The sequence below is a fragment of the Brachyhypopomus gauderio genome, unplaced genomic scaffold, assembly GCF_052324685.1.
Source record: "Brachyhypopomus gauderio isolate BG-103 unplaced genomic scaffold, BGAUD_0.2 sc65, whole genome shotgun sequence".
Classification (NCBI taxonomy): domain Eukaryota; kingdom Metazoa; phylum Chordata; class Actinopteri; order Gymnotiformes; family Hypopomidae; genus Brachyhypopomus; species Brachyhypopomus gauderio.
The window spans coordinates 396665-412632 of NW_027506886.1; the positions used below are offsets into that span (position 1 = coordinate 396665).

At 42.5% G+C, this 15968-nt stretch overlaps 2 protein-coding genes across 2 annotated transcripts; both read left to right on the forward strand.

Annotated features, from left to right (window-relative positions):
• Positions 1 to 4428: 4428 nt before the first annotated feature.
• Positions 4429 to 7234, forward strand: npm2a (nucleophosmin/nucleoplasmin, 2a). The gene is made up of 5 exons (XM_076989084.1): positions 4429 to 4966; positions 5061 to 5143; positions 6196 to 6306; positions 6425 to 6518; positions 6594 to 7234. The coding sequence occupies exons 1-5, from the start codon at positions 4870 to 4872 to the stop codon at positions 6701 to 6703; spliced, it is 495 nt and encodes a 164-aa protein (XP_076845199.1). The 5' UTR covers positions 4429 to 4869; the 3' UTR covers positions 6704 to 7234.
• A 220-nt stretch (positions 7235 to 7454) lies between these two features.
• Positions 7455 to 13962, forward strand: got1l1 (glutamic-oxaloacetic transaminase 1 like 1). Its single transcript, XM_076989082.1, has 8 exons — positions 7455 to 7720; positions 7859 to 8040; positions 9589 to 9712; positions 10224 to 10441; positions 11094 to 11244; positions 11401 to 11566; positions 11809 to 11951; positions 12874 to 13962. Exons 1-8 carry the CDS (start codon positions 7603 to 7605, stop codon positions 13011 to 13013), a joined length of 1242 nt encoding a protein of 413 aa, XP_076845197.1. The 5' UTR covers positions 7455 to 7602; the 3' UTR covers positions 13014 to 13962.
• The last annotated feature ends 2006 nt before the right edge of the window (positions 13963 to 15968 follow it).

The window sequence follows — 15968 nt, forward strand, 5'->3', positions numbered from 1 at the left end:
AGCTTAAAAAGACACTTTAATTCTCTGTGCAACATCACCGTTGTAGATTTTTTAAATGTGATTATTTGGAGCAAGTCACTGTGGTTATTGCAAATATAAGCCTAACCATGTGTTTAACCTAATCCCACTTCCATTTTCTGTAGAGGAATTAAATGTTTTAATCTGAAAACCTGTCTTACTGTGAGTGCAGAATAAAAGCCCCAGTACCTGTCTTACTGTGAGTGCAGAATAAAAGCCCCAGTACCTCTCTTACTGTGAGTGCAGAATAAAAGCCCCAGTAATAGATACTCACACATAATGCAGTGTTCAGACAGGCAGGTGTTTTGACAATGTGAACACCTGTTATTGTGTTTTCTGAGATAATCCAAGCCAGTTCCAGAAAAGTCGAGGGTTTAGTTACAACGTTTGACCAGCACCAAAAATGCTTCATTATGATGCAGGAAGTAAACAATAAAACAGATCTTATTAACCAAGACCCTATTTGGAGAAGTAGGCGATTTGGAGGCAAAACGGCGATTAATATGTGAGCAATTAATGTGATTCATTGCACAACCCTATAAATAAATAAACAGAAAATGCTTGCGAGATTCATATGTGAATCTGTGTATTTGAATGTATTTGAAATGAAAAATAAGAAACAAACTCTTTGGAGGATAGGTGCAGACAGTGGGCTGCAATACACAAAGCACATGAGTTTGTACCTTCACTGATCATATGTTTGTGCACATGTGGTTCTGAAAACATGGCCACTGGCTGAAATTCCTATGCCTCAAAGTCAAAACCAAAAATGGTTCATTTCTGTTTACAGTCCAAGGAGCAGATAGGGTGTGAAAAAAAGATCTGGGGAAAGGAAAACTGATTGGACTGATTGGTCATAAAATCAGATTCACACCGGCATGTTTAAACGATGATACGTGCGTGTTTGATTGGCCGCCGTGTTGTGCTAGAGCAGCACGTGGCCGTGCAGTGGTTGCTCGCTGCAAACCAGCCCGCGCCAGCCCAGAGCTCACGAGCGTGGCACTGGAACTGCCCAGGATACAACAACAGTCTTATCTCTCCGAGCCCAATGGATGGAAACAATTAGCCCCAACCCCCTGTCTCCAGTGTGATTACCATCAGCTCCGCTCTGCTCTTACTCCTCGACAAACACCAACAAGGGAAGCTGGAGAAACCATCTCAAAGCGTCAGCAGGGAAGATGAGAGCCCAGAATGAACAAATAAACAAACAAAAGAGATGTTCAGGTTGTCAAACAGACCTCAGCAGCGATCTGACTAAACTGGTATTGTGTTTGTGTCTCTCCTGAATCCCATTACACCCCAAATAGACATTTATGGCTAGAGATGATAATCTCAAAACCACCTGTGTTTCCAAGATGCAACAGAAAACCATAATCAACGTGGAGAAGGTGAGAAAAATAGATTCCCTAGAATAGTAGATCAGATAGCACTCAAATCCTGAGTAAAGTAAGACATTCTCTGATGCAACTATACTGTCAGGTAGGAAACATTTGTCAGTGTGCAGTGGCCAAGAATCAAGTGGACACAAAACAAAGACTCTTCCTGATTTGAAAATGCTGTCCATGCTGTCCATCCCCCCTCATAAAAAGCCCCAATATTCTCACCAATAGATCTGGTATGATTTAACTGAAACAAACCCTAATTCTAATATCCTTATTTCCCCATACAGACTTAATCCTGGTCTCAAAAGGACTTCTCAATTACAAGTGTCTGTTTACTCTGGGGTAAAAAAAAAATAAATTAATCTGCATCTGGAAACTCCACCAAAAAACGACATCTGCGGAGATTACTTTAAAATAATGGAATCAGTGTTATTCCCCTAAAAAACAAAAACAGCAGTGCAGAGCAACCACTGTATGGTTATCCTCAAACCCGATTTGAGATGTCACTTGGAAAACAATACAAAAACAGAACCATCTCCATTTGTTTTGCACTTTGGGACAAAATTGCACTTGTTGTGTGTTCGAACTACACTTACAAAACATCTTTTTTGTTTTGTCTTTTTTTTTTGTAATCTTTTTTTGTCTTTTTTGTGCTCTTCAAATAAACTGTTGCTCTGTGTAGGGTGTTGAAGACCAGATAACCCACACGGGAGCAGATAACGGGTATAGCGTGAGTCGTGTGTGCACCTTCTTGGAACTCGCTACAGATGAGAATGGGAAGAATTCTTTTAAAAGTCTAGATAAAAAAGTCATACAGCTGGCTGGATGAGTCGACTATCAAGAAAGCAACATTGTAGACTGTTGGACTCACCCTCCGAAACAATGCTCACAAGAATGCCGCTTTGAAACAGACGGCGGGTTGCACTGGAAGCTAGCTGCCAGGCGGCTACGTGTACAAGAGGTCACCTGAAGGTCAGAAATTCAATTTGGGCTCTAACAAGACAAGTCTTCCTTCCAGTAGCATAGCCTTTAGAGCCTTTTCTGTCAGGAAGGACCCTGACCATTAAATTGTGTTGTGCCACTTGCCACAATGATTAAGCGAAGTTCCAGAGAAATGTGAGGATCAATGTGAAAGAGGAAGAAAGGTTAAAGGACAAAGGTGGTGTTACGCAACATTTGTTCTCATGGCACTAGCCATCGCCTCACAAAGACACACTGCCACTCCACGTCACAAATGAAGGCAGTCAAAATCTGTCTCAGTCTCTAAGTATGCAAAACTGTCTCCTGACCTTTAAAAGGATTGCAGATTTTAGAAGCTTCAGCCCCAATGGTTATAAAAAGCACTCTCTCCCAAAACTTTCACTTTTTGTTTCCTTGCTTAAAATACACTACACTACATAACATTAACCTGTTACACTATTCTTCTATGTGTCCCAAACAGCAAAGGCACTTAATGAAATAATAATAAAATGTATTAATATTAAGAATTACAGATGCAAGACCTTAATATAATCAGTGCTTTCATTGTAGCACTAGTGTGAATAAATTCAGTTTAAAAGTTTTTTACAACCGAATTTAAAAATTACTCAGTAAAAAGGATCAAAAGAATGCACGTGCCAGTGTATGATCTATTAAACACATTTATGAGTAGGCCTTTCAGCAGTTCTAATAAGGCATCAGTTCTCCTGCGACTCACACTCCTTGGCTCTGGACTAAAGCCTCACAACACTGTTCAAACTATTATTAAGGAATGGAAGGTACATGTCATCACCCTCATCATGCCTGGAACTGCTTGTTCCTCCAAACTGGATCAACCAAGGAGGACACAAACCAAAGATGATGGGTTCAGGCCAGCGCGCGTGCACGCGCTAGTCGTGCACGTCCCCGTGGTGTCCACGCGGCAGCCGCTCTGGTGTCCAGGCAGATGTCAGCGTGCCGCAGCGTTAGGCAATGGGGATTTTTCGTAACCGACCGTTAGGATAAAGTGCAAAGACGTGTAGTTTGTGTGCCTGAAATGCATGTTGGAAAGGAAAATAGAAAAGACAGAAACGCTGGACTTTTAAGAACCTGCGCACGGAAAGGGAGACTCATCCTTCAGCATAACCAGAGCAACATAGCAAATAAGAAATAAACAAAAAACGGCAAACTCCCTGGAACGCCCAGACCAGACACAGATGGACTTTAAATGCATGACAATATCCAAGGACAGTGAACAGCTTTGCACAGAAAAAGCACAGAAAACTACTGGGGTTTGCATCTCCGGCACCTTGTACGGATAAAAGGGGCAATTAAAACTGATATGAAAAACATATTTAAACTCTGCCAAAAGACCGCAGGGTTTTTGATTTTGGAGTGCAACAACAGATTGAAGAGTAAATGCCTACAAGCAATTACTACTAGGAATTTAGTAAGCAAGTAAATAATTTACAAAGCACCTTTAAGCCACTATAACAAACTAAACAATTCATTTATTCGTTTAGTATTTATTTAGGAAGTAACTAAAATGTTTATTTAATCATTTAATATAGGGGGCCGAGGGAAATTACTTTTTCAATCTGTAGTAAACACACTGAAACACTATTCCAGCACACCCCCCTTCCGTTTGACTGCTGTTTGCTATCCGTGATCGTTTTTACTTTTGATTTAATGAGTTGTTATGCTATGGTGGTCTAAATTTTATTAAATAATCTGTGGCAGATATTGATCAGTGCGGTCCGTCTGATTTTGCTCGTGTGGTTTTAGGTCCACCACCCCGAAATGCAGGATGTGGTTATGTGAATAATCTTTTTGGGTCACTGAGGTCTCTAGGTCACTGAGCAGCTGGAGAGACGGTTGAGGGTTCAACAAGCCATCACATCTGTTCTGTTAAAAACAGTGTGTGCCACGTCCAATTATATATAATAAAATGTCTGTATACGTGTACCATTTTTAGCTCTTTTAAAAATAATAATTTCATGCCCATGTAATAGTGTTATGAAATTCCCATATTTTCTGTCAGGAACCCGTTTTGATAAAAAGACGGACAGTGCCCTCTAGCGGTGAGTTGAAAGCGTTCAAGGGCGCTTGTCCTACCCAACGTCACCTGGCGTCCATCAAAGCGGTTTACCAGCGTTCGCGCGTTTGGATTCTGCCTTGTTGTTCAGCAAGTTAAAATCGAAATCGGAAAAGTACATTTTACAAATCACTTGAATAAATTCATCGTTCTAAAAGCAATTTTGCAAAAGGCTATCGATGGTTAACCGTCAGTGGTTAAAATATATCGTTCAGCTTAAAATATTGATCGCTAAGCTCGTTTCTAGCTCAGTGTAGTCCATATTTAGTTTGAACCCGTGATGGTCTCTTGAAACATCTAAAAGGTGCACTGCCCTGTTGCTTCGAGATAAGGGAATCTGTATGCAGCTCTTTTGCACCAACAAATACATCTTTCATAACTATAACCTAGCAGTCCTAGCCCGTTGGCCAGGCAGAAATGACCGACTGTGCTGAGGATATCTCGACAGCTTCGGTTAGCCTGTTGGATCTCACCAGCTCTTCGTCAATCTCTGATAAAGTCTGTGTTCACTGGGGTAGGGCCTGCACCATTCCTCTGTTGTCTTTCCCAGAATATCAGACTTTCGTCTTTGTGCTTTGTAACAGTTTACATGCTTACCTGCTTGTTAGGATGCGAGCTCAGCGCCTCCCAGACCATGACCGTGTTTGAGGCAGAAGACGATCTTCTGGAGAACCAGTTCTTCGTCAAAACGGTAAGACGACTCACTCGTGACTGACAAACAGATCTCCGTTCAGAGCTAAAAAAGAACCATTTGCGTGGTTGCATCATTTAAAGAACTATTGTTTGGAGGAAATATCGGAATTATTATTCAACAATTGCAGTAGGCATGCGAGGACATGTTTCAGTACACTCTGTAGAAGGTCTTGTGGAGCGATCTCTCTATCACCAGCTTAGTGAAAACATGGGAACATAAAATCGTCATTCGTACGTCATTCAGCAGGAACATGAGAACGATTTGTGAGCGCAAGCAATACAAAAGTAGTCTTGTCTGCCAGTCTGTGTTCACATTAAGAAATGAATTAGGAAATTAATTTGTGTTTCTCAGTGACGCAGATTGGTCTGTTTCTACGATTTCTTGTGGGATCCCAGTGTGCTCTGAACACAGTTGCTTGCATAAATCTGCATGCTGTGTCATTTGAAGCCTTATGTAAGTGAACTCGGGTGAGGCGCATTAATTCACGACATCTGAACAAGATCAAACTGAATTAGTTTTTGACAGCCTCTCTTATCGGGCTTAGTTTCGTTTTTTTCATCTTCATTAACCTTGAGTTCTTCAAGAAACGTCATCTACTGGAAAGCGTCTTGTCCGAGTTATTGATCAATGAAGGGGTTTTAGATTAAATGGGCATTCGAGCTTGAAGGTGTGAAGTTATGGGTGAGGCGTAGGCGGGGAAGTGGGGGTCAGACAGGAGGCCAACGCTGTTCATATTCATACGCTCCACGTGTTCCTCTACCTAAATAAACAGATGTGGTCAGCACACACTGAATAAATCACCGGCACTGATCATGTGCTCCAACGGTGTGGGTAATTGACTCAGTTGTCAGTCCCGAGAATGCGTGCAGGGGTCTCTCCGTTCCAGCTGCCTTCTCTTCCCCACGTCACTGAACACATGGGGGCGTAATTGATCTTCACCTCCACCAGGTGGCACTGTTGCTTAACGCGCAGCAGATTTAGGGCGAGTTCGGGGTTGATTACAGTTGGTCTACAATAAATGGTGTTTGAACTTCATGTCACATATGCAGATTTGCCTGAGCGCGGAGGCGGGCGACGAGATGCACGTGGTCGGCGTGTCTGATGCCGTCGGTGGGACCAGGCCGGTCCCCATCGCCACGCTTCGGCACTGCATGCCCATGGTGAGGCTCGGTACTGATCCGGCTGCGTGCCCAGAACGGGCGAGTCCAGATAGAGGTTAGAACATGGCAGACACACACACTTCCAGTCCAGTTTAATTGTTTTTTTATGGCGTTGCAGGTTAGTTTCTCTGGCTTGGAGCTGATGCCACCCGTCACGTTCAAACTGTGTTCAGGCAACGGACCGGTGTTCATCTCAGCTCAGCATATAGCACGTGAGGGCTGCGTATTTTAAATGTCCAACTGGACCATCTGTCATCGACAATTACATCATGTCCTTGCTTTCATAGTGAATCCTACAGAAATCATGGAGGAAGAGGAGGATGAAGAGAGCTTCAGAAATGACATTCTAAGCCCCAACGGAACCAGCTCCCCTTCTCCTGGACACCAGTGTGAATGAATCTTGCAGGCCGGGTTTAGAAATCAGAACACAAGGCTGAGCCCTGATCTGCAGGGTTTGGACATGCTATTGATGTGACATTTAACTTGCATGAATGTGTCTGTTGGTTGAAAGTAGAAGTGGAAAGATGGTGTGAAGGTACAGAGGTGTGTGTGTGTGTGTGTGTGTGTGTGTGTGTGTGTGTGTGTGTGTGTGTGTGTGTGTGTGTGTGTGTGTGTGTGTGTGTGTTTTCGACATCAAAGAGATGATTGGTTATGCAGAAAAGTGGGCGGAGTGATGCTGCAGGTATTAACAAAGACAGCAGACTGAAGACTTTCTTGCCTTTCCTTTTATACTGATCACATTCGGATGACAAGGTTATGACAATGCACAACTATCTGCCTGTTTGGTTTTGGTTTAATAGTTGTTTGCTCTGGAATGTTTCTTCTGCAATTACACTATTCTGTTTTAAAACACATGCAAATACCTGTATGTAAAATAAAACCGTAATAAAGTCAAAAATTTAGGTAAGACTATAATTCTAAAGTAATAAATAATAAATCTATTTTAATGCCGAAGGCCGTTTTGAATGTTGGTTTATTTTAAGGTGTCAAAGTGTCCTTGCATACATTGTACAACTACAGGTAATTGCATCAGGCCTACAAGAGGTTTACCGAAGCAGGTTTACATAGTGATGTATAAAACTGCTTACAACTGTGGGGTGGGGTGGGGGGTACCCACTTGTTGCCAAGACTCGTCGATCCGTCCGCTGATTGCTTAGCAACAGTAAACAAGCCTGCGTAGTTTGCGGGAAACAGCTGCTGCAATGTTAAGATGAAAACGACATGCTTGTTTAGGATTTGAGCATGCAAATTATGCAGAGATAATCAAAACGGTCCGAGCACTAATCAGATGACCAAATGTCTTCATATTCCGTGTTTACCGACGTCCACGCGGCTGCCCAGCGCACCGGGGCGAAAGTTCTCGCAGATTTCAATCGAGACTCCCACCGTGACAAGGTTTACCTCGCGGGGGAAGGTGAGAGTTGAAAACGAAATGCATTAACTACAAGCCGTGAATAATGAATGCATGAACACAAATCATTATCAGCAAATGTATCGGAACTGCATTGAATAACCTTTGCCTTATGTTGTGTGCATTTCTAATTATATTCAGAGTACGTCGGTGAGAGTGGTCGGTCCACACTGCTTCCGATTATATGGAAAATCAAACAGCAGATAAACTCAGACCCAACCCTTAACCCAGAGTATCTGCCTCCGTTGGGTCTCCCAGAATTCACCCGGAGGGCGTCGGAACTGGCCTTGGGCAGGGACAGCCGGGCGATAGTGGAAAACAGGGTGACTATCCATGCTTGCGTCCAGTAATCATACTCCATGCAGTATGCGCGGTCTGTCTAGTTGATATACAACGCTGTTGGTTAAACGCGCTGGTTAATAGATGACAGAGCGCATCATTTGCGGTGGTTCTCCAGCTGAACACACTGATAACGCGCCAGAAACGAAAAGTATATATGACCTGTATAGTTGGGGGGCAGCTACAAGGGCACTAAATGTCCAGGGCGGTAAGTTAGTCGCAGCTGCAACGTTTGCACCCTGTGCATTCAATTATCATTCTGAAATTCAAGTTCACGGTCACCATAAAAACATTATGGTTACTCAACAACGACAGCTAAAGCTCCTAAAATCGAGCATTTGACATCCGTATTTTTTTCTTCTTTCTGAATTGCTAATGGCTGTAATGACCTTCATCTCCTCATATCGTGTAAAAGCATGGTCCATTTAAAAAAAAAAAAAAAAAGCCCACGATGAAATCTCTTTGCTTTCTGTTTTGTTCGTGTACTAAGCAAGCCGTGGGGGTTGCTTTAGCAAACCTACAATTAAACCCTTTATTCCAGTAAGACATCGGTTAAAACGGTACCTTTTTAAAGCTGTTCTTTAAAACCAGGAAGCCACGAATCAAAGAGATAACGGAAGAGCTTCAGCTGTGCAGAATGTAGATACATCCAAGAAAACAAACGTGCCTGTCAAACGTACAGGATACAGAAAACAACCAGAGTTTCAGTGGGATGTGTGGACCTCTTTTTTCCAAGAAAGCCATACTGTAGACACTGTAACGCAGACATTTTAATAATTTTCTCATTTCATGGAGTTTAAAAAACCTTTTAAAATACTTGCTTCTGAAGTAAATGTAAGAGAAATTGCACATAGTTTACCCCCAGAAGCTTCCAGGGCAAAAAAATGTGTGCATTTAGTTTTGGGTTCAGAACAGTCTTGTGCTAATGCAAGCGCAAAAACATTTCATCACGTCCTTGGGTTCCTGGGTGAAGTACACATGAGTATTTTAATGTAGGTTTTCAGCATCAAGTTAACCAATTTCAGCATTAAACGTTTTCTTATTATTTCTCCTTTAAAAATTTAACCTTCCTTTAATTAGATTAGATTTATTTAAATTTATTTAAAATTGGTTTCCTACAACAACAAAAAGTAGAGCATTTCTCATCCACTGTGAACCAGAAGAACACCGCTAGCTCAGGGTTCACATTTCTTCCCACATAATTGTAGTGGTTTGTAAAGCAGATAACTGGATTCTACATCCAATGAGGTCCTCGTTTACTGAAATGTGTCCAGGATCATGATCGTGAGTGATCTGATCTGATCATGCATGAAAGATTACTTGTCCGACTTGTTATCTCCAACCTCATGGATGACGTGAAACCCTCGTATGCATCTGTGGCAGCAGGACTGACCAAAGCTCTCCTCCCAATGTGTGGTATCGCAGATAGATGTAGAAGAATTTGTTCACCAGATGACTGGCATGTCCGATGCCGATGGAAGGTGGGTGGAGAGGTAGGTGGAGGCTGGGGTTCATGCTAATTCTCTCCGCAGGTGCTAGGTGTGCAGACGGTGGGCGGCACTGGAGCGGTGCGTCTGGGGGCGGAGCTGCTTAAGCGCAGCTATGGCGACAGCTCCTCATGGCAAGGCCCCGTCTCGCTCTCTTCTCCATGCGATGGTGGGTGTGAACCAGTAGGGGGGGCGAGGATGGAGTTTGAGGTTGCCTCTTCATAAAGGCAGCACGGCGCTTATAAAATGTGCTGTGATCAAATCAAGCAGCTATGTTGTGTTGCGATTGTAGTACACTGGTGAAGCCTTAATGTATTACGGTTAAAGACTATCTTGTGCTGTTTTGTCTAAATTTGTTTAAGTTTGTTGGATCATGTGATTAATCAAAACACCCACAGGACACTCATCGGTAATCCCTGTGTTGTCAGGATGATCTTAGTAGATAGAAAATATGTGCATTTTGTTGAAATTCACTTTAGGTGTTTTATGTAGCTGACTACAGTCTATTAATAAACAGAGCATCACAAAAATTCTTTCCAAATGTCAGCATGACATCTGGATGCTGGTTGAAAACCTAGTGTTCAGGCATAGGACTAATGGTAGTGAAACGCCCACAATAGGGTCATGGCCGTGTTTAATTTCATCCCAGCAGGTTTCTTTGGCTGTCTTTTCTTTGGCAGAATCATTAGCTGGGATCTTTAAGGCAGCGGGCCTCAGTGACGTCCAGCCGTACCGCTACTGGGATGGCGAGCGTCGTGGCGTCTGCGTGGAGGAGATGATGGAAGATTTGGAGAAGGTTCCAGAACAAAGCGTGGTGGTCCTTTCAACCGCAGGACACCTGCCCACCGGAGCCGATCTCTCACGTGGGGAATGGGAGCGCGTGGTGGACGTCCTGGTGGTACTGCTTCCCACCATCATTTCCTCTTGTAACAGGAAATAGAAGGAGGATGGGGCCTTTCTCACCTAGACTCTCTGCTGGGCAAGATAAAAAAAAGTCCATCTATTCCAAGTCCAACTCCCATCTATTCAAAATGGAAAAAATAGCTTTAGCTTTAGAAAAATTGCAGTATTTTGAGATGTAGTCAGTATTCATATGAGAAGTGTCAGCCCATATAACAGAAAACATTTAGTCAGAATGCTCTGGGTATCCAATGAATATCTAAACTAGAAATGATCAGCAAACCTTTAAACCTTTTAGTATCATTACGAATAAATTAATAATACATTGTTTACTGTATATGCTGCCAAATCTGTTAGCTGTCACCCAAGCTGTTAATGACAGTTATAATGCTTTTGAACATTATCCAAGTGTAGACAGGTGCCTTTTGCTGCAGTAAACATTCACAGTTACTTCCTGCTTGATCAAGCTTGATTCAGATTGTGAAGAGCTTGTTAATTAGCTGATAAGATGAATCAGGTGTGTTACAGCGCGAAATGGATAATGCTGCATAAAACACTGGGGGCCCAGAAGCGGACACCTGTTGTGGGATTATCGTGTTTTATCAGATACGTGTGATTTAATCTCGGCTTCGCCTGTCGTGCTGTCGCAGAGGCGTGGCCTGCTGCCGTTCTTCCTGCTGCGTGCCCAGGGGTTGTGCAGCGGTGACCCGGACGAGGACGCCTGGCCGCTGAGACACGCCGTGGCCAAGGGGTTGGAGCTGCTCTGCGCACAGTCCTTCTCCCATAACTTCAGCCTCTATGGTAAGATGAGACCACTCCCAAAGGACTATGCCATAGTGCGTCATTTTACGTGTTTCCGAGCGGCGAGAAGAAAGAGGTTCTTTGAGAAGTGCATTGGCCTTTTTTTTTGGTTGTGTTTTTATACCACTTCTGCTGTGTTTTCTCTCACACCCTCAGGAGAGAAGGTGGGCCACCTGCTTTGTGTTTTAAAAGAGAATGCCAGTCTGCTGCCTGTCCAATCCCAGTCAGAGAAGCTTGTCCAAGCACTCTGGGCCCACCCACCACTAGAAGGGGCCAGAATAGTCACAACTGTTCTAAGCAATCCTGCACACTTTGCTGAATGGTAAGTCATTCATGTAATGTGGATTATATATTTTCCACCCTGAATTTGCCAGTATGTTTTAAAATACTTATATAAAAAGTATATAAAGTATAACTGTTATAAAGTATAACAGTGTAGCAAGCGCAACAATGATATTACCACCTAACAGCCCATAAACGCAGTTCTTCTCACAGCAGTTACTGCTCTCTTGTGGAAATGCCTTCATGCATTATTGAGCCAGTCATTTCAGATGTGCCTGTCAGGCAGGACGGGCTGAAGGGCATTGCGGAGAGATGCATGCTGATGAGGGAACACCTCCGTGAGAAACTGCGTCTTCTCGGCGCCTCTGGAACCTGGGACCACCTGGAAAAGCCGGGGGGTCTCTACTGCTGCATGGGACTGACCGGTGAGTGCCCCGAAAACGGAACAGGCGCTTGGCAACATAGCAAATAAATACACCATAAGCTGCGGTAGTGGTGGTAACGGTTAACTGTCGGGCACCCACGGGATGATGGTTTTGATGATGTGAATTTTGAGCTGTCAGCCGGAATTGACCAGACGTCAAAGGAGCCTGTTCCTGTGATTCAGCAGCAAAACGGTGTGAGTCAGTTCACAAAAGTGAAGACAAAAGGTCAAATCCAGAACGACTGAAGGTCACTCCTTAGAGGTGCCGTCACATGCTCCACCAGAGCTCCACCAGCGTCTTTTGAATCGTCTGAGACATTCCAGTGAACTCGCACAAGTCGGCGCATTCATTCATAAAATAGGGTGTTCTGGATGGGCTGTTATATGTAAATCTTTAACATCTAAAGGATTTCTTTGGTGGGTTTTATTCAGTTTTTAAATCTTTTTTTTTCTTTTGGGGTTGCAATAATGGCAAACCCACCAGCCCTTCTGCAGCGTCCTGTTGTGTACTGAGATTTTCTGCTTTTCCTGAAGCGTGTCTTACTGCGTGTGCAGATGGTGAGATTTTGAACTCTCCATCTTCATCTAGCACTAATAAATAAGTGTGAACGCCGTGTATTTGAAAGTAATGTCGATGTGACACTGATAGCCGAGTGGGAAATGGAAAAAAAAAATTAAGCAGAAATAATTCTCTCTTTCGCTCTCACTCCCTCACACTCATTCGCTCTCTCTCCATCTGTCTTCAGTCTTTGTAAAATACACAAAACAGACACTGCTTAATATTGCCAAATTATGCATATGGATTTCAAATGGATGAGTCGTCTTGTGGGAGGATGATGACTGCAAAAAAATTATAATAATAAAGTTCACAAGGTCGACAGATGAGTGCACGTTACTAACAATTTAATTCACTTGTCCATTAGATCAACAGGTTGCGTTTGTGGCGAAGAGGAGGCACGTGTACCTGCTCCCAGAAGGCTGTCTGAATGTGAGCGCCATTAACAGCCGTAATCTTGACTACGTGGCAGAATCTATTCATCTAGCGCTGACGCCTCAGCCCTGAGCTCCCAGACGGCCAACAATGTTGATTGGTTGCTTAGATAAACTTATACTCACCTTTTGCTGTGCTGATCATAAAGGCATCTTTATGTATAAGCTATGTGCATGACTTTTCCTAGCCTAGAAAATAATTATTTCCAAGAACTTCAGATAATTCCAAGTGAATATTCATTTTGAAAAGGTCATATATTAAAAAGAGACAGTCACTAAGATATAATTTGCAGTAGTGCGAGTTAGGTTCGTTCTGCTCACTGGATCATTCTTCCAGGCTCTCTATGTACTTAGCACACGAGCACTTTCCGAATGGCAGGTAGCCAGAAACAGCGGGGGTCGTTGGGATCCAGCTAACTTCCATACGGAGTTCAATTAAAAGGGATGGAGTAGAAACTAAATAACCTCTCGAGTCCTCAGGTATGAAAGCGGGAATCCTGTGCACTGACGAACACGGCTCGTTCCTCATATAGGCCTATAATGAGAATAGAGGTTACCGTGGCACGTTTGCATACACGATGGAAACTGCAGGCACCGACGTGGCACTGAATATTTGCACGTGCTTAATCTGCATCGGTAACTTCTTGCTTTCGCGTGAGCTTCAGCGCTCCATGCTGTTGAAGGTCTTTTTGAACACAGCTTCGCTGTAGTGGCTGCTGGTATCTGTATGCAGATACTGTGCTCCTCGGGCGCATCAAGGTTTTCAAAAGTGGGGGTGTTCTGGGATGTCATAGCATGCGTAGCATATTTTAGTATCGTTTTTAGTACCGTTTGCTACTTCCCAGCTGTGCTCTCTACTCAAGGGAGACATGGACTGGAGCCTGAGACCTATCACAGGGTGTCTGAGGCGTTACTGCTCTTCAATATGTAAAGTGTGTCTACTGGATCAGTTAAAGATGATTTAAAGATGATAGTTGCTTATGTTAATTAATTACATATGTAAATTTATTAAAATACTACTACCGAAACAGGTTTGAGATGTATTTATTTATTTAAATCTCGTAGAATATTGAGTCCAAACCTTTGGGGCAGTGGACTGTGCTTAAAAAGGAATGGAATTTGTATTTGATTCATCCTGAACCAAAGCTGACAATCTGTATTAGGTCACTGATTCACAACAGGGGTCACTGATCCACTGTATCAAATCCACTGTGCCAGAGGGTCAGAACACCATCTGCATTACTGTGCTGGACCTGAAACCAAACAGAACATCCAGAACATGCCATGGGTGTTGCTAGAGTTGGATTGTTGGATCATACTTTGATTCATAAGCCCCTTTCTCTGTGTGTATTCTATTTCTCTGATTTCTGGAGGAGCTGAAAATACTTTTTCCCCCTATTGCTGAGTGCTTTTCCATAACTGTTGACAGTGACTTATCAAAACATGGTGTACGTGGTATCATATAATGGTTAAAACTTTGTTTTGTCTGTCCAGAGGTAAAGAGGATCGACAGTCATCCTGCAGTAATGCCAGTTCTAATAAGCTCCTACCATTCTCTCAAAAACAAAATAAAGCCACCCTACACATTTCTGCATGATCAAAAAGAGCAACATAAAAAATAAAGTCAGAAGTAAGACACCATTATTGTGCACAGATGCTTACTAATAACAATTACTGTTGGTGTTAGAACTTTTACGCCAGCTGATACCAGAAACTCGAAACATTCATGAGCCTCAAGACCATCAGCATGTCCAGTACATCAACCCAGTAGACCAAGCAACATGACAGAGGTGCTCCATGCTGCCTTTTCCATATGAGTGTGCTGATTTTTGTGCTTCTGTTGGGGTTATCAAAAACAACAGTCTCTGAAGGACAAAAGCAGACCTCTGCCAGTGTCGTGCTGTTCTCGCTCTAGGTGCCCCCCTCTGGTGAACATTAATCACTGCATCTGATTTGACCATATTGTTATGAAGCTAGCTGCTTTATGGAGCTTGGCAACATATGACATCAGTTGACTTTTCTCTGTCAAGCTTGTCGAATCCTGTCCTTGTACACATAGCCTCACACTCTAGGCTGATGCCTCTGAAGATTGTAAAACGTCTTTTCAGCTGTGGTTGTCGGGGGTGAAGAAACAGCTACTAAACGGCATTTTAAGAGGGAAGTCAACACAAAATAATATTAAATGCTTTGTTTTTGTCAGGAAACCTAAAAGCCTTGTTAAATCAAATACCACAACTTGTATTGTTGCTATTTTATTTAAAAAATGAGAAAGGTTAACTTGTTGAAGTTTAAACTCCTCTCATTTAGACAAGTACTACAGTCGTGGCCCCAGACAAGCTTATCACATGAAATCCTGTGTAATTTCATTGTTTAATAGTTCTTTTTATGTGTCAATTAAGTCAGTGCTCTTAAGGTATGCCTTCAGTCATGAGAAACTTCTGTGATGTGCTCAGAACAATCATCTACAGCACCTTTCAAGTCTCTGGCATATTCAGTGGATGGAGCAGCCAAACGGTGAAGTCTCTCCAGTCTTCTGAAGTAAGTATCCAGTTTAGGAAGGCTGTTTAATTCAGCCAACTGCTCGTGCTTGTCATTTCACTTCTGAAATATCTGCCGAATTGACTTGACAGCATCTTGATGGCTGCCACCTGCTACCAACACCACAGAAAACATAAAGAAAATCAAAAACTTTAAGTGCTAGATTCCCTATGTGGATTGCAATAAATATACAGTGTCACAGTATGAAGGCAAGCTACTGTCACCCCCCATCAAGGTTATAATAGTTTTGGATTTTTCATTATAGTTTAGTTTTTATTTCATTGTGACTTTTTTCTAATTCAGTTAGTTTTAATTAGTTTTTAGAGCATGTTTGCTAGTTATTTTTATTAGTTTTAATAATTTTTTTAAAGCTTAGTTTTAGTTTAGTTTTCATTAGTTCTAGTATTAGTTTTAGTTTTTTTTATACTTTGGGTTATTTGTCAGGTGCAGGATTCAAAAAGTCCAAAGTAAATATTGTGTAATAAAAACT

Coding starts and splice junctions, on each gene's coding strand:
- npm2a (XM_076989084.1), top strand. CDS start 4,870: ATGACCGACTGTGCTGAGGATATCTCGACAGCTTCGGTTAGCCTGTTG. Junction 4,967..5,060: donor TAAAGTCTGTGTTCACTGGG/GTAGGGCCTGCA, acceptor CCTGCTTGTTAG/GATGCGAGCTCAGCGCCTCC. Junction 6,519..6,593: donor CTCAGCTCAGCATATAGCAC/GTGAGGGCTGCG, acceptor TTGCTTTCATAG/TGAATCCTACAGAAATCATG.
- got1l1 (XM_076989082.1), top strand. CDS start 7,603: ATGTCTTCATATTCCGTGTTTACCGACGTCCACGCGGCTGCCCAGCGC. Junction 8,041..9,588: donor GGGCGATAGTGGAAAACAGG/GTGACTATCCAT, acceptor TTCTCTCCGCAG/GTGCTAGGTGTGCAGACGGT. Junction 10,442..11,093: donor GCGTGGTGGACGTCCTGGTG/GTACTGCTTCCC, acceptor GTGCTGTCGCAG/AGGCGTGGCCTGCTGCCGTT.